This window comes from Cinclus cinclus, chromosome Z, assembly GCF_963662255.1.
Source record: "Cinclus cinclus chromosome Z, bCinCin1.1, whole genome shotgun sequence".
NCBI lineage: Eukaryota > Metazoa > Chordata > Aves > Passeriformes > Cinclidae > Cinclus > Cinclus cinclus.
The window spans coordinates 50,996,934-51,015,555 of NC_085084.1; the positions used below are offsets into that span (position 1 = coordinate 50,996,934).

The 18,622-nt window shown below is 37.5% G+C and overlaps 1 protein-coding gene across 1 annotated transcript in view; it reads left to right on the forward strand.

The window, feature by feature from the left end:
• The first annotated feature begins 2,422 nt into the window (after positions 1-2,422).
• TJP2 (tight junction protein 2) overlaps positions 2,423-18,622 on the forward strand; it is a 28,208-nt gene continuing 12,008 nt past the window's right edge. The window contains exons 1-12 of the mRNA XM_062514066.1: positions 2,423-3,311; positions 4,707-4,794; positions 5,419-5,442; positions 8,587-8,640; positions 10,651-10,775; positions 13,052-13,154; positions 13,591-14,170; positions 15,663-15,766; positions 15,906-16,059; positions 17,066-17,174; positions 17,287-17,426; positions 17,919-17,985. Coding sequence (XP_062370050.1) covers positions 4,723-4,794; positions 5,419-5,442; positions 8,587-8,640; positions 10,651-10,775; positions 13,052-13,154; positions 13,591-14,170; positions 15,663-15,766; positions 15,906-16,059; positions 17,066-17,174; positions 17,287-17,426; positions 17,919-17,985 — 1,532 coding nt within the window. The 5' untranslated portion in view covers positions 2,423-3,311; positions 4,707-4,722. The remainder of the gene's footprint in view (positions 3,312-4,706; positions 4,795-5,418; positions 5,443-8,586; positions 8,641-10,650; positions 10,776-13,051; positions 13,155-13,590; positions 14,171-15,662; positions 15,767-15,905; positions 16,060-17,065; positions 17,175-17,286; positions 17,427-17,918; positions 17,986-18,622) is intronic.

Sequence of the window (18,622 nt, forward strand, 5' to 3'; positions counted from 1 at the left end):
TGCAGTCTGGAAGACGTTTGTTGTGTTGTAGTGCAACAAGAGGTAGAAATGAATACAGGTTCTGCCACCGGGGAGTCCTTCCTCACCTGTTTGCAGGCTCCAACTCCCACAGTGGGAGAAGGTTGATCCCTGTTTTCTAATTACTGGGGCTGTTTTCCTGCAAGACTTTTATTTGACAAAAATGAAGAAAATCTCTGTGTTGGCTTCCTTGCACAACACTTAGGCTGCTTGAGTTGAAGTCAAGAAACCTAAGTTATGCTCTTGGCTCTGCAGCTGAGAGCTTTGGTGCTGGGTGATTTGTAAGAAGTAGTAGTTTTATTAACTGGAAGCAAAATTCATAGTGAAATAGTGTTCAGCACGGTAATGACTCTGGGTATTGTTGTCATGATAGATTCATACTATTCCTGAAAGAAGTGAAACAAAAGACCCTTTCATTATTGTTTAATTAGCCATTCTCATTTGATAATTTTAAAAGTTTTCACAAAACTGAAGAAGTAAAGATTGGTTTATGAATGCCCGGAATAGGCTTGTTGTACTTCACGCAGTATTTGTCAGCACGGTTTTAGATAGAATTTACAATTTATAGCAACTGAATGGTATAACTTCTGGGTGAAATATGATTAAGAAAAGCTTTAAACAATATGTTGTCTTTTACGTGAAAAATGGTTTGTGTTCCTTTATAGTGACATTCAACTTATCATAGTTCTGTCTTATCTACCTATGAAAAACAAATTTTTTAAAACATTATGCTCAATTTATGTTTTCTTCAGGTCTTTTTAGGCAGCCCTTCAGGTTGCTGTTTCTTACATGCACTGTCTAAGGGAAAAGTATCTGACACAAAGCCTGATAATAAATAGAATCATAGAGTGATTTGGGTTGGAAGGGACTTAAAAAATAATCTAATTCCAACCCCTTTGCCATGAGCAGGGACAGCTTCCACTTGACCAGGCTGCTGATGAGTGTGTTTGTTACCTTGCCAGTACAGAAAAAGTATTTTGCAAATATGTGTTCTTGTTGAGTACTTTGGGGGAAAGCAAACCTTATACAGTATAACTGATAATTCTCTGTTAGGAGGAAGAGGAAAAAAAGATTCTCTGCACAGCTCATTTCTGTTAATTTTTTTTTCTTCTCCTTCAAAAATTTCCATTCCATTGCAGACGTATACTTATGTGCACAGTTTGTGACTCTTTTTCCCCCAACTTCCTGCATCTTGATAATATAGCCCATTGTGATGTTAACAACCATTTTGATTTTATTGTAATGTGGAAGTAAAATTGATGATCTTTTAATATGGAGCTGTACCATATTTCTTCTTCGTGCCCCTAGGAGGAGAGAGGGAGTTTCTGCCATTGTTGAAGAGCAGTTATCTTTTACTTCTAGTGGGTATATTTTGTAAACCATTCTTTATCACTTCTCTTTCTTTAATTTGAGCCATTCATTGTTCTAGGAACCTGTTTCTTGAGGAAGATCTGTTGCTCTTCTGGGAGTTGCTGTATTGGTGCAGGAACTTTTATGAAAAAATAGGATATGCTTCTGTGAATCAGAGCATTTTTTGATAGAAAATAAGGTACCTCCTTTTGTGAAAGATGTTGGCTCTATTGTGAAAGATCCATGAGTAAAAGTAGGGGTTTTTTTTGCATTTTCCTGGATCTTAATCAAAGGTCTGCTGTATCATACACAGATAATTCATGGGAACAGGTCAGTTGGAGCCTTCTTTCAAGTGGATTCCTCACTGCAGTGGAAAGGCCTGGTAAAGGTCCTGTTCCTCTTCAGTCTCTTTTCACTATGTTACAAATACTTGGCAAACTCTGGCTACTTGTGTTACATCCCCATCATTTTGTAGGCGTCTTCAATAACCTAGGCTATGGCATTCAACTGGAAAAGTGAAGGTGAGGTGCTCCACACCATACCTGATGTATAGATTGCTTCTCATTTCACTGAGCCTCCACTCTCTACAGAGGGCATTTCTTTAGTGTCATCCAGAAATTGAAGCGGATCAGGATCTTGGAAAACCTGTAAATAAAAGGCCATCCTTTTTTTGTTCATCATAATTATCTTTATGAGGGCAGGTGACATGTAAGGGCAGTTTCTGATTTCTCTGATAGTGTACCTGGTCTTTGAGACCAGGAATACTTAGGTTTTGATGCAACTTTGGACTCCCTGCACCTGGCTGTTCCTGTCAGTAGCTAGAAGAGTCTCTGCCCCTCTGTCTTTTACAAGTGGGTAGCTTTTAGTTAAGCTTGAAGTTCTTGATCATCGTTGTACAAGTCTGTCTTTAGGGAAAACCTGGACTCAGCTTTCAAGATCTCTATGCTTACATCCATAATAGCATACAAAGGGGGACAGGAAAAGTTGGAGGGCAAAGAGCTCTTTTTTGCGTTACTTCCATAATGGAGCCAACAAGAATGTTTTAGGTGTCCTTTCTACTTGCTTGGATAGATTATGTCTTGCTTTTATAGATTATGTGTGAGGAAATACGCTTTTTCTTCCTTGTCTGTAGAGGAAGAGATCAGAACATAGTGCTTGGTGTAAAACTTTCACCGGGATGAGTGGAGAGATGCAGCCTGCTGTGGTAAGATTTTGTTGTGGCATTCTGAGGTTGCTCTGTTGAGTTTTTTGAGAGCTCTTTTTTTTTTTTTTTTCTTTCACCTCCCCCAGTCTATTAACCAGACCATCATGCTTAATTTTCTTTCCCCGCATGATTCAGGAACATTTTATCAGGATAGACTCACAGAAAGAACCAGAGTGTGTATTTGTCATTGGAATTGAGCTTGCTTTTTAAATGAATTTGTTTTAAATATCTGTGGATAATAGGTGTTTTGTGTAAAAGGGTTGTAATTGCCTTTGTAATCTTGTGCTAGGGGTGAAGTTGGGTTCTAGTTTCCCTTTACAGTTAGTTTTTGTGAAGAGGCATATAGTTAAAGTGAAAGCACAGTGTCTGGGACAATAATTGTTTGAAATTTTTTCCTATCTCACTTTAAAAGAAATGAATTGAGGTATTCCTATTCTGGAGATACTGTTTTCCTTCAAAATGAAACATCCAAATGCAGACACCTGCATCTCTCTGCTAACTGTCTGGTCTCTTCACTTGCAGCAACATTCCTAGATTTCCTGATTATTTTCCCTGATTATTTTTAATTATTTTAATTATTTTTTCCTGATTATTTTGAATTTTTTTTTCAGAAAAATTTTGTTTTAAATGTTGGTGGAGACAATTCATTAGTTTTTCTCATTTTATTCCTTAAAAGAAGAAGGATAGTCCAAAACCAAGACAGAAGAGTCCTTACTGTTCTAACTGCTACAGCTCATGGGTAATGTTTCACCATTTTTATTCTCTTATGTCATCATGGTCTTTCCTTCTCTATTTGGAGTGTATCTGAAGCTTTTCCAGAGCAAGGGGGAGGAAAACAGAAAAGCTAACAGAACAGGGCTAGAGAAGTCTCAAAGACATACTTACATTTGGTTTTTTTTCCTGCCCTTTTTGTAAAATTAATAAATAAATAAATACCAGTTTTGGAAGCTGTGAATGTGAGTCTGTTGAGAGGAATGTGCTCTTTAGAAATGCAGATGGAGATTCTAAACTATTTTGACCAAATTTTTATTTAAAGTTTTACTTGTGTCCAAGTGGGTAGCCTGAGTTGGAGGCTGGTGTCTGTATGCCTCTCCTGGATCCCCTTGGTGTTTACTCTTGGCAGCTCAGTGGAAGATGCAAAACCTCTGTTCATCCTAGTTCTGCTGATTAGTGCAGAGGTGGGGTCACAGTCAAAATGCAGAATGCTGAATTCAGTCTTCATTTTGGATGTAAAAACTTAAACTTATGCATTGTCCCTTTGTGGCCCTCCTACCCACTATTCACCTCCCCCCACCCCCCCAGTCAAACAACTCCACCAAAAAATGAACAACACAACCCTTAACATTTTCCACTGTTGTCTGAATTAATACTTTTTAGCAGTTAAAATTGGTCTACTAGTGAAAAATGAAATCTATGCATGGAGATTTAGGTGAGCATTGTGCACAAAATTTGGCATGTCCTCCTACCTGTTCACTGCCTGTGAAACTTACATAAAGTCTAGGGAAAAAGTTCACTTGAGGCTTAAATTTCACAGCATTCATGCAGCATAAATGGCAGTGATAGCTTGACCTATTTTCCAATAAAGTAACCTATCTGTTTGGCTGTGCAATTAGCTTATCATTCTTATAAATGATACCTTACTTAATGTTTGATGGCGAATACTGTTATTTGCAGTGAGTATAATTTTGTATTTATCTCTACTTTTTCTTGCTGCAGCCAAGCCCACACAGTTCTGCAGAAACTGTAAAATATTATAGCCAATATATGAATTTTCAAATCATCTGCACTGTGCTTCTTAAGCCTTTTTTTCTTTTAAGTTTAAATTAGGTTCCTGGTGGGGTGAACCCATAGGTACTTGGAAGAAGAATAAGGTGCTGCATAGTGATCTGTTTTTAACACTTTGTTTAAAAACAAACAAACATAAGATTACAGCACTGCATTTTCCTGCAATCTCTGAAATTAGGAATTAGTAAAACTCCCAGTACATTTCCTTGCTGTGATTTTGATGTGTTTCTGTGTGAAACTGACGGCAGGATTTGTTTGAGTATGTAGGCCACTATTGTATTAGAATTACATAACCATGTTGAGTGGTGGAAACAGATGAAAAGACGGGATGTACGGCGTTCCCTCACAGATTATATCCTGCAACAATGAAGACAGCTCAGGCTCTGCAGAGAATGTGGTCACATGCAGTCAAAAAGTTGGGGATTTTGAAAGGGCACGTGAGTTGCTTTTTGTTGCATCTTGCTCCACGTCTTTTCTTCCCCTCCTCCCCTCATATATCCCTCCCCTCTGCAACTCAGTTTTATAGCCAGATGATTGTTGTGGCAGGTCTTCTGGTTTTGTTCTTTCGGAGTGAATGAAGTTGTCTTTGGTGATCTCTCAGTAGCAAGTAATTGTGTAAATCTCCTGATGACTATCAGTTAGTGCTGCAACAGCTGCCTGCACACTGGCCATTTTAGCACTTTTACTAGTTTCCTTCCAAAGATTCTGCTAAACAGTCTATTTTGGGTATTTAGAAAGAACCTGACATTTTAGTATATTAGCATTAGACAGATTTAAGCAAATCCTGACTACAGTGTTCTAATTAGAAATGGACTGACTATAGTCCCTAATGAATATAGAGTAGCTAATTACAATAATTTGCATTTACTGCAGGTAGCCTGTTGTTTGTGTCAAGCCTGGGTGGACTTGTAAAGCAGTTACTGTTAGTAACTGGAGGTGGGGTTCTTAACCATTTTGCCTGCCTTTCTCTCTCCAGTGTTTTGGTGTGCAATCTTGCAGTGAAACTGCGATCCTGTAAGGGATGCACAAGCTGCTCAGGATCCCTTTGTGTTTCCTTACAGATGAAGTATGAAGAAATTGGCAAGGTGATGAAGGCTTTTCATAACTCATCACTTGATGCATTCAGAAGAGAGTCACATCACTAAATGTGGAGTACAGGAATTTTGCAGTTCTGGTGGAGATTTAGATCCTAGTTTTGATCAAGTCCCCAACTGATGATTTGTAACATTTGTAGCCTCTCCCTCCCTCTCAATCTTCTCCATTACTCTGACGGTATGGGTTAGCATCGTGACAATGGCAAGCAGCAGTACATTTTATAATGTTAAAGAGATTATTGTTTAGAGATTGTTTTTGCTTTACGGCAAGGTGACCATTCAGTTCTTTGAACTGTGTTGCAGAGCCTGCATTGCTTTATCACTACAGCAGAACTAGTCATGTTGTCTTGGTAATTACATTGTACAAAATCAGCTTTGCCAGTACATAGTGTGCTTTCTTTCCCTGATGCAGAGTACAACAAATGGGAGACAGTTTTCCAAGGAGCAGTTTCAACAAATGGGTTACTTTAACAAATACTTGCAAATTTAAATGTGAATTGCTTCATTATCTCTCACTGAATTTTCAGTAACAGTTTCAAGGCAAAAATAAACCCCCAAAATTTACCAGAATGTACCAGAAACAGTCACTGATACTACAAGGATCTTTTCTAGGTACAAATGAGATGCACTATAGGCTTGGTATCTTACTAGACCTTAATTTTAGTGTCTGTAGGCAGTAGTTTCTCTTTCATTCTTACTACTTTTTTTTTTTTTTTTGACCTGATACTGTAAGACTTATTTGTCAGAGTAAAGTAAACTTAACTCTGTAGGCTTATGATGCTTTGCTTCATTACCCAATATATCTCTCCACATATGCACAAGGTTGTTCTTATGCCACTGCTCATGGAAGGCCTAGTTTTCTGGAAGGAAATTCCCATAAGTTTCCTGTTTCATATCCATACATTTGTCCCTGATATCTTTACAGTGCTTTCTTCCGTCCTTTTCCTGCAGTGTTGTACTGAATTAGCAGTCATTTCTCAGGCTTGATTTTTGTCCCCATGGGCACTAAACTTCCCCTGGCTGTGTTCTGCCTGCCTTATTCTTGCACCTATTCTTGGCTGGGAGGTAGCGTTGGTAGGAGCTGCATACAGTGCAAACTGAATTTAAGTGATGCTCGCGTTACCTGTGTAAGTTGTTGAGGCTTTTTTACCAAGAGAAGGATGGAAAACGTTTTCCATCTTCTGCCTTCTACAAAATTTGGACCTACCTGCTTGTCCTTCAAAATTTACCCATTATTTGGTGCTGACTTTCATTCCTAAAACTTTATCCAGTGAAGTCAGATGGAATTTAAATGACACTGAGGGCCCTCTTCAGCATAGACACCTTTTTTGCAGCGCTTAAAAATAAGTAGAAAAGCAGGACTGTAGGAAGGGTCAGTAGCAGGTAAACTGTTTCCTACATGCCAGACAAGCAAGCCTAGTCACTTCCATTTATGGCAGCATCACTTGAGTTTAAAAGAAGAGCTTAGTTAAGGAGGAATTTTTCACTTGTGGCAAAGATTTTCTGTTTAAGGGAATATATCAAGTGAGTTCAATTTCAATAGCTGAAAGTTTAGACATGTTAGCTGGTTAAATGGTAATACCAAATAAAATAATTTTACTATGTGATTCAACTCATCCAACACTCATCCCCAAGACACATATGTTTTAATACTAATAGTTATGAACACATTCTTGTCTGATCTAGACAAGTCAAAATTTAGAAGCAATTACTTACATGTATTACTTTTTATATAAGCCATCATCTCCTACATATATTTTTAATTTTCTGTTTAATTAGACACCAGAGTTTCTGGAAACTATAAAGCATTGTTCATTTTCTGGCAGAACAGTGGAAATTTAATACTGTTCAGTGTTGTAAAATTTCTGGTAAGAATGCTGAATGTTTTGCATATTCCTTCAGGATCTCTGAACAGGACTTATTTTGTTTTTCAGTACAGTGAATGTGCAGTGGAAAATGTAAATCTAGTTTCTCTTTGTAGTGCGCAGAATCAACTGGAACTATGCAAGAAGGGTTGTTTTTTTTTTGCATATGAGAAATAACATCCATAGTTTGCTGAACAGTTGTGCACTGCAAGAAGTCTTACTCTGAAAATGTGAGGGATCCCTTAAAGTACAAGCATAGCATTCTTGTGTTACTTCTGTGTCTATTGTTTTGGAGTTTTGTTGTCAGTATTCCCTATGATGCCTTTAAAAAGACCACTAAGTCTCAACTGAGGTTCTGTCTGAAATTCAGTTTTCTGATGTAAAGGAAGACTACTTTCAGTAAAAAACAAATAAAACCTATGGCTTCACTATGTTCATTGCAATATGCAGTGTCTGGATTTTTCTTCTGCAATGGATGGTTTCCATTTTGAAGTGTTTGCAGTGTCATTTTTCTGCTGTGCAGTGGCTCATTTTTCTGCTAGTTTTATGGGGCAGACACTGAAGGGGCTGGCTGTCTTCTATATGATGGATCACAGTTGGGTGATTATTCTGTATTATATTTAAACTGTGGTGTTGGAAAGATTTCAGATTATATCATGTAAGATAAAGCGATCAGTTTTAACTGGAAATGTGAGGAAAAAAGGTCTCTAAGAATTGTCACAAAATGGCTGTACCTGTAGTACATAGTGATATATTCTGTTTTCCTGTAAAATTTAATTTCTTGATGGGAACATAAATATTTAGTTATGTAATTCATAGTAGACAAAACATTTTGTTAAATCCACGAACAAGATACAAAAGACCTGAAGTCTAGTTCCTTTTGAAAACCTCAGCTTCAACTACTAATCTTACTGCATACTGGGACAGAAAAGTCTTCCATGAGTATTTTAAGTGTTATTTGAATCAGGGGTATAGAATGCTAGTTGATCTGAATTAAATGCTTTTACTGAATAGGGGTTTTCCAGAAAATCAGCATGAGCTGTTAAATCAGTAAAATATGAAGGTATTCTACCACCCTGGACCTTATATTTTTCTTTCCTTTTTAAAGAAAAAATTTCATTAATTGAAATGCATGCATTTCATAATAATTCTCCCAAAATATTAGAATACACAATTTATTTTTGAACCTGCATTTTAGTGGAGTATTTAACATTTTAATTTAAATAGTTATATGCTGTGTGCTTTACTAATTGGTTTCTGTGTGCAGCAGGCCTCAGGCATGGAAGAGCTGATATGGGAACAGTACACAGTGACCTTACAAAAGGTGAGTGAGCGCCTGTTATATTTTTAGTTTTCAAATATTCAAGCACTGGTTTACTCTGAATATGTTTTGCAATAGATGTTATTAGCATGCCTGAGTCTAGAGTAGGATTAATGTATTGTCCAAATCAGATATGGTTTTTATTTTAAAGCTTAGTTGCTACTCATACAATAGCCTTTAATGATAATTCTTTAATGTTATGAGCAAACGCAACTAACAATTTAAGTGCCATACTTGCTACTGTTTGGTCTTTCTAATAACAGTGTAATATATCATGTCAGCCACATAGCTAAATTCATTATTGAAGAGTCTTAAGAGTGAAGCAAATGGTTCTATTAAGCAGGTTGTGGTGAATGTCCAAGCTTTGTAACAATCACTGAACAGTATTCCACTGATTTTGTATTTGAAATATATTTTAATATATACTAGTGTAGAATCCAGTGGGAAAACAGCCATTAAAACTTATGAAACAGATGTATTATAGGTGTCACTTTAAAAGTTCTTTTTTTAAGAAAAGAGGAAGTATCAAGTGGAGTCCTTTTGAATTAAAGAAAATAGAGCTCTTGTGCCTGTGTTCTTTAATAGCGAGGCTGCGACACTACAGTATATGACGTGCACTTCGGCTTTGGTGGTGGTAGTTTCCCAGCTGTTCTCATGGTCTGGGTTCAGTGAGCAGCCTGCACTGAGCTGTTCAAGTTTTTTCACATCTTCTGCAATGAACTGAACTTGACAACCTAAAGTGAAATAGTGATCTTTTCTACATAGCTTGTTTCATGTGAGAAAGTGTGGTTGAGAAGAGGTTTGCTTTTAGGTTATAGTCGTAGACAGGAAAAACATCACAGGAGAAGGATCTTAGTTCCTTTAATTTCCAGCATTTCAGATCTCTGATTTCAATGATTAAATTAGCATTACTTCTTTACCATAGAGACAAACTTAGGCTACTGAGATGGCATAGGGCTACTGAACTTGCTCTATCAGCCACTACCATTGAATTTCACCATTATGTTGAATCATTGTTTTGGTGTAAAGCATCAAACTGCTTCCTGTAAAACTAAGCTGTAGCAAGTGAAGTGCTGTTTTAAAAGAAAATCACATTGGTTTTTTCCTCCTCAAAGAAATAATAAATTACTATCAGCATGAGTGGAACACAAGGTGACATATGATGAACTGCACATGCTGAGTGAGCGTTGGGGGAAAAACATGACTTTAATTTGATGTATTACTTTGCCACTATGTTAAAAATTTTGTTAAAATGTAGCATAACTTGCAATTTTTAGTGATACTATGTGTATGTTAAAGAGCTGATAAAGTTAAACTTTTGTGGTTTTGTGCTCACCTTGCTGTCAGCAGCTCAGTTATGCTAACAGTTCTCAGGTTTCGTGCTATTGACGTTCTCCCTTGGCATTCTGTGAAGCACTTCTTTGTTTTTATGAACGCTATCTTAGGTCTTTTATGGCTCTGTTATTTCTATGATGACAGGACTGACATAATTTACATATTTAAAATAGTTGATTGTGACAGAGGATGATTATATAGATAATGCAGAAGTTCACTACTTGCTCTTTGTAATCAACTATGATCTTGTTATTTTAATTGAGGAGTAAGTAGTTGTCACAAGCTACTTAGCAATTCTGGGAAAGCTATTTCACTCTCCCAAGCATCACTAACAAAATGGATTTACCTAACAATCAATTTTGTATGAAAAACCCTCGGGATGGTGAAGCAAAATGCAGGCAAATTTAGTGAGTCCTTTATTTAATTACTAACAATCATAAGGCTGTAGATGTTTTGGAAGACAGGAAGTTGTCATCTTGATACTTGGATGTGTAAGCCTAATCTTTCTTAAATCTATAGGTACTGTGTGTTTCTGCAGCACTCTGCATGCAGCTATCATATTTTAAATAGTATCTTCTTAGAGTGCCATCATGAGAACATTCATGTTCCTCTTCTTTCTCCCTGTCAAAATTCCTGTCAATGTACTCAAGTTTTGTTGAATTTGGTTTTGTTGTAAAGGATTCAAAACGAGGATTTGGGATTGCAGTTTCTGGCGGCAGAGATAACCCTCATTTTGAAAACGGTGAAACATCGATAGTAATTTCGGATGTTCTCCCAGGTGGTCCAGCAGATGGATTACTTCAGTAAGCGCATTTTTCTTTGTCTGGCTTTTTGAGGGGCATGGCTGTAGAATACATAAAGCCTTTAGACAGATATGGTTGAAATCCTGGTGATTTAATCACCTCAAGATTTGGTGCCCTCTTGACTATCTAGATGTCTCTTTTAATAAAACCCCAAAACAACAAAAACAAGTAAACCCTACATAGAGGTGTTAGTTGCTGTTTGGTAAGGCATTACATTTCAGTGGTGGTGTTGAAAAGTCTTTAACATTTAAGTTAGTGTCTTTCAAGATTGCATTTCCTTTAAAGAAACAGTCAAAATAATTAGTATCTTGAAACATCCTCCATGCTCCTCTTCCAGAAAACACTAGTGAGAAATCATTCGTTTCCAAAAAGGACATAAGTCAGCCCAGAGAAAGTTTGCTAAATATTTGGTTTATATCTGAAAGAAAAAAATATGGAAGTAAAGAGTTTCTGTTGTCTTTCTGATAACTTGAGAAAATCAACTTCATCTTCGGATCACTTCCTTGGTGAGGCAGCATCTATCATGTGCAAACAATCTGTAGGCTGAGAGATTCTGTCCTATATCAGTTTTTCATCCTTTGATCTGAAATATCAAATGAGGACTAGACGATTTGGAAGAATGTCAAATAATCATGCAGCAATAATAAATCAAGAGAATAGATTCTGTCCCTTTTGCCATGAATTTTTTTTTTTGGTCAGAAAATGAAATGGCTGAGATGGGAGTTGTTGTTGCATAACTAAATGAAAGGGTAATTGCAAAGCACATAGCAAATAATTTTTAACGTAAGTGTACAAATTCTGCATTTTATAGCAGTGATCCCTGCACATCCCACTGTCATCCATCTTGTTCCATAATCACCTGTGATTTGGGAATGAAATCATGTCCAGAAATTATGAAAGATCACAGGTGAATTGATGATGGCAAGGGAATACCAAGATATTTGGGCACATTCAGACAAAACATATTCTGAAGAAAAATGAAGGCAAAGCTATTTCTCCAACAAATCAAGGAATAGGTCTAACCTTCAGAGTGTATGGGTGAAACCCTCTTGTCATCTTTTGTAGGGTAAAATGAGCACATGTAGATGGGCCTCTTGACATAACATTGCATAATATTGCAATATAGCATTAAGTTAAATGCTAGCTTTGGATGTACAGACTGTCCAGAGAGCTATTCTAATTCTTGCATAAACCTGGAAGAAACTGATACTGAAATATAGTACGCTGTTCTGGCATACTCATCCACTAAAAGGAATTGGAAGAGTATGAAAAAATCATTTAGGAGTTAGAGTGCTTTATAGATGGAGGCTTTGTGTATATAATCTTCACGCCTTATAGATGGAGGCTTAGAGTATATAATCTTCTATTTGAAAAGAAGCTTGTGATGTGATGTGATTTGGTACCAAACTGATTGGCACCAAAGAATTCTTTTATCTAGCAGAAAATGGCAAAGGAACCAGTAATTAGTTGAGCTAATGTTCTGACTATAACAGGGTAGTCACCGGAATAAACTAATATGACAAGTATGAGGAATGGTAATTTGGGTTTTTTGTTTTTTTTTTCCACTTTTTCCATTGAAATGTCTTTATGAAATTTATGCTGTTGAATTAATCAGTGTTGTGGGGCTATTTCATAGGGGGCTAGAAAAGTTAGTTTTTAGTGGTCTATTTGATATGCAGGAGGTCTGAACAGAAAAACTAGTAATCTCAGTTGGATTATGTTTTAGGGCAGGGAGGACTTCTTGTGTGTTATTGTTTTGTTGTTTTTTTTTCTCCCAATCACCTTTCTACATAGTAGATGTGACATGAACACCAGACTTTAAGAAAAATGTACTGCAGTTGTACTTGTCAGTATTTGCCTAAATATTGATAAGGCTACAGCAGTCTGAAGCTTTTGTGAAATTCTTATGTGAAAGAAATCTAACACTAGGTGTGAAAAACTAGGAGTCCTGAGAGAGCTAAATAAAAATTTTGTTACTCATCACAAATGTCCTTTAAAAAACATTATGGCAAGGTACTTAAGCTGAACACAGTATGTACACAAAGATAGTGCTGCTCAATATCTAATTTTTACATGTACTGAAAGCTGCTTCTAGTATTCAGGTATTGTAGAGTTGCTATAGCAAATACATTTTTAAAGCAAAATTCCTTGTTAAATAGAATTAAATCCATAGGTTTCCTCTGTAAAAAAAAGAAAAAGAAATTTTGTTCTGCTGTTTTCATGAAGACTCCTCTAAAATCTTCTCTTTCCTTTTTTATCTCCCTTCCCATTTTCAGAGAAAATGACCGAGTGGTCATCGTTAATGGGACCCCAATGGAAAATGTTCTACATTCTTTTGCAGTTCAGCAGCTTAGAAAAAGTGGAAAAGTGGCCACCATTGTAAGTAAATTCCAAATGTATTCAGTGCACAGTGGTATGTACCTGCAGAACCAGTTAGGATTTTTGTTTTCTTCCGTAAAGTGTATTTAACTGCACAAAGCAAAGCAGGCTTTTGCCAGATGCAAAACACAAAATAAATAAAACAAAGACATAGCTTCTGCAGGTGAAACAAATGGAAATCAATCAACAATATCACAAAGTGATCTTGTTGAAAAACTGAGGAAAAAAATGTTTATTTTATAATGTTTATTTTACTGAATAACGAACGGTGAGGCAAATGATGTTCTGCGTACACAGAGCTCATCCAATAATAAATAGAATATTGTTCTTCTTTCTTTTTTTTCCCCAACATACATTCAAAACATGAAGAATATAGATCTCTTCAGTTTCACATTCAGATCTTTGATATGAGTTTGTTTTCCATTGTGCTGAACAGGTAGTGAAAAGACCAAGGAAAGTGCAGACTGCTGCCCTGCAAAGAAGCCCCTCCCTTGACTATGAAGACAGAGCTTTAGATGTTATGGATGACCATGCAGAATTTGATGGCAAAAGTGCTCGAAGTGGCTACAGTGAGAGAAGCTGGCACAGTGGAAACGGGGGGCGCAGCCAAAGCTGGGCAAACAACCTGGACCAGAGCTATAGAGATGAGCACGACCGAGGGCGTAACCGGGGCAGAGACCGTGACAGGGAATGCAGCTACAGCCGCGATCGCAGTCGTGGCAGGAGCGTTGACAGGAGCTTGGATCGAGACTATAGAAGGGATCAGAGCAGAGGAAGGAGCATCGACAGGGATGCTGGCTATGAGCGGGACTACAGAGGAGACTACAGCCCACCCAGTTACAGTCATGGATCTGTATCTGATCCTAGATATGGGAGGGAAATGAGGAGTCGTAGTCAGGACAGGCTTCGTTCCCGCAGTCCTTCTCCCGAAATACACAGCCAACATGAGTACCTAGGGCCACAGGATCAGCATGCACCAATCAGTGTTCTCCTAACAAAAGGCAGACATAATGAAGGTGTGTATAATAGGGGCGGAGAGGCATCAACTTCCCGTACAGTATGGGTTTTGATGGGGAAAAGAGAAGAGCTGAATTACTTTCTGCTTTTGCAGGTTAAGTGCTGACTTTTTAAACTGATGGTTTAAATTGTTCTTTCTTTCTGGCTGATTAGGGATGCTTTTTCCCCAGAACCTTCAACTTTACCTTTGAACAAAGATTTGTTCACCCACATAATTTCAGTCTTTTCAAGCCACTGTGTCCTTGGTTTTCCATTTTCTCTGCCCTTTTCTTCTGGTTCTGATGGAAAACATGAATCTGTTCATGATTCAGATTACACTTGGCACACTACAAAAGAGTAAGCTAGAAAGGATGAAGAGCAGACTCTGCCTTTAATAATATAGTTTGGTTCTGGTCATTAAAGAATACTGAAGCAGCAGCAGCTGAAATACTGAAATAGCAGTATTTCAGCCTTTGTTTGCTGAGTATTGAAGTGTGTAAATGAAAGCCATAAGCCTGACATTTTTTTCACTGTGGAATGAAGTGCTGGAAAGCATAGCTCAGGTTAGGCTGTACATAATTTTATGTTTGTTTTGGTTTTTTTTGTTTTTTTTTTTTTTTTTGGGGGGGGGGGGGGGGATGAGGGGGTGGTGGGGTGGGGGTGTGGTTTGTTTTCCTAGTCTGCCCTGTTGTAATTTCAAAAATTTTTTGCTAATTAAACTTCATATGCAGGAGCTAATTACTTTTTTTCATTGCTTCTGGCAACAATCCTTTTTCCCTCTTCCTCCTCTGCATGTAATGTTTCCACTTGTAAAGATAATGCATACATATATATACAAATAAGAAGTTTAAGGTGCATTTGTTAACTTTTATGTTTAGCTATACCATAATAATATCTGCCACTCACATGGATACTTTTGCAGACTTGCTGAAATGTTTTAAAGCAGAACAACATTCTATTTTCTAGCATGCATGTTTTCTAAGGATGTTGCCCTTCTTTGTAAGTAGTAAATATACTGACCCAAGTAACTTAGATCACAGGGAGAAAAGGGGACAGGGGAATAAAAAAAATTCCTTTGCCTGAAACAACCAAGGCATTTCCTGGAGTACTGATAGAACAGGGTCACCACGCAGCAACTGATGAAAAGAAATACTTTTATTAGTGCTTTTTGACCCTTTTCCCCCTCTATGCCATACAAAATATGAATCAGAGAGAAGCTAGTCCAGTACTTTAATGAGCAGCTCCAGAACAAAGGCCAAACACCTTTGCTGCTCAAGGTGCAGACCAGTCGTCCAATTGTAATTGGATTTGGGTTGTTTGTTGATGTTGTAATGGCAGCACAGGTATCAGAGACTCGCCTCAGGGTGAAGTGGTTTTACTAGGCCTATATTTTTTATTTTTTTTTTCTTCTCATGGCATAATGGTGTTTGATGCGTGTATACTGTGTAGTTTTTAAAACAATGCATCCTTGCTCATCTTTTAAGCTACAGTGGATTATCTTCTTGGTTCCAGAGTATGGACTCCGTCTTGGAAGTCAGATCTTCATAAAAGAAATGACTCGTACTGGCCTAGCAACCAAAGATGGCAACCTTCATGAAGGAGATATCATTCTCAAGGTCTGTTCTGGTTTTACTGCTAGCAGTTTGACAGCATTGATTAGAGTGGTTATTCTGAACTAAGTCATGTTATAGTCAAGTTCACTGTTAAACTTGAGCACAATGCAGACTTGTTTGTTATTGTTGCCTTTTTGTCCAGATCAATGGTACAGTGACAGAGAACATGTCTTTAGCTGATGCCCGAAAATTGATTGAGAAATCTCGTGGGAAACTCCAGCTGGTTGTTCTCAGGGACCGAAAGCAGACACTGCTCAACATTCCTTCCCTGAACGACAGTGACTCAGAAATGGATGGTGAGGTTTAATGTGGATCCAAAGTTCTGGACTCTGTGCAAGGACAAAATGGAGCTTATATTTTGCTGTGGTAGAGTGATATTAGGTTCTTTTAAAAAACAACGAAACATAAACAAACCTAAGTAATACTCAATTAAGCAACAAGTCCCCTTCCTTTAGGTTAAAATAATTTTGTAGTAACCATATAATTACATTTTAGGAAGGGGCAGAGATAGAAGGACCAATGTTGTTCTGGCAAAATCAGTCTTACTTCTTGGAACAAGCAAATCAGTTGCCTTAATAATTTTTTTTAAAACAAGTGCACTGGACTGCTGTCTCCTTCTGAGGACAATAACATTCATGGCAGCATTCAAATGGTTCAAATGGAGGGAAGAAATGTCAGGGCAAGAGGAAATTAAGTGCCCCTGGATAACTGGTTTCTATTCCCAGCACCTGTTCTATACAAGTGTGTGAGCTGTATCTCTCAGCCTGATTTTGCTTTGGGAAAGGCTCAAAATGTTTGGGAGAGCAGGATGTTATATTATGTGGAACAACATACTTGTTTTTCTGGTGTCCAAATGTGGGGTGGAACTTTCTGTAGATTTTACTGTGAAGTCTGAGGTGCAGTTCAAATGCAAGGGCCACTCTTGTTTTCTTTGCCACTGAAGGGCAATGATGTGAGGACCGTTGATGTGCAGGTGCTCTTCTGTTTGGAAACTTCCATGACACCTCAAACTAAAGCCTGCTAGCACTTAGCTAATGCATCTGTGGTATACTCCAAGTAGTTGTGTGACATGAGTGTGTTTCTTGAAAGTTGTGTGAAACTTTCCTGAAATACTTTGGGAGGGTGGAGGGGTGGAAGTGCTAAAAGGCACTTTTTGAATCTTCATCAAATCCAACTTGACATGAGAGTGGGCTGAAATGTTCAGTGTGTCCTCTGTGAAAACTTTGCAAATACACATATTGACCAGGTGAGCAGTTAACTTAAATAAATCCTGCATGTCTTGATTTCTCACTCTCTTTACAGATATTTCTGAAATAGAGTCAAACAGATCATTCTCCCCTCAAGATGACAGATTGCATCATTCTGATCTAGATTCACATTCATCCAATGAAAAACTGAAAGAGAAACCAAAGTAAGAAATGGTCTTCTCTAGTTCATTTTTCTCATGCTTTTCAAAGAAGTGATTCCAATACATGCATTATTATCTGATTTAATGACATTTTTTTTCTATTTCTTTCTTTTAGTGCAAAAGAGGATCCCTCCAGTAGGATGTCCAGAATGGGAGCAATGCCTACTCCATTCAAATCAACTGGTGACATTGCTACACCTGCTGTTACAGCTGTAGACTCAAACAAAGAACTGAAGTACCAAGATGACCCAGCAGGTCAGACCCCGAATGTTTCAGTTGATTATTTTTTCCCTGGCCACAAAATGTCAATTCCCTCAGCCACGTTGACAAAACTGGTATGCATTTCATGTCAGCCCCATCCTGACACACAGAGAAGAGGTTTGTCTTTGCTTTGTGGTGCAGGGAAGAAACACCTGATATTTTTTGACAGCAGTTGCTTATTACAATTACCACCTGAAAAAAGCAAATACTCTCCTAGAACATCTACTGTTAGACTGTTGTCCTAAGCAGACAAATTAAGTCTGATCTAACTTTCCTGAAAGAGTTGTGTATCCCTTCCTTGAATGTTTTTTATTTTTCAAGAATAAAAAAATAGAAATAAATTAATTTTAGTCAATCATGCTTGATTTTTAAATCTGTATTAATCTTTGGCATGGAGGGTTTGATTGCTACTCGATAGCTAAAAATTCCTGCAATGTGTGCCTTTTCCAATATCTCAGTAACTTTTTTTTTTTTTTAAATATTTAGTGCCTCAGCCAAAAGCAGTTACACGAACAATTCTTAAACCCAGCCCAGAAGATGAAGCAATATATGGGTAAGGTTGTACTTGCTGAATTCTTTTGCACTCAGTATTCTTCCAATGACCACTACACGATTCTTGGCTGCATGGGTTTGTGTTCTTTCTCCCATCTGGAGTCATACTCCCATTACAGCTTAATGCTGAGAAGAGGTGACATGGCTGCTAACTGATGATATTTGAGATCTACTTGGTTTTAGAAATATCTGCCTGGAATCTACCTCAAAGGCATAGAACACCCTGTGTTTCTGGGCTTGCATGGAAACATATGTGAGAGTGGTGGGTTTTTTTGTTTGTTTGTGGTTTTTTGTTTTTTTGTTTTTACTTGGTTTTTGTTTGTTTATAGGGTTTAGTTTGTTTTCTGTTTTTTGGTGGTTTTTCTTTATTAATAGGAAATCAATTTACATGCTTGCTTTTGAGAGTTTCCAAATACAGACATTGAAGGAATATGAGCATTGGAATTGTCAGGAGAAGCCTTAAATTTTGAAAATGTTCTGTAGCTTGGTGTATTTTCTTAGATGGATTTTCTTCTCAGACCTTTTCTGGCTTGCAACCTGCATATGTTGTCATTGATGTGCAAATTAATCAAGTGATTATTTTGCTGAAGGGGAATATAATACAGGCTTAGGGTATTACTGAGAATGGCTGACAGATA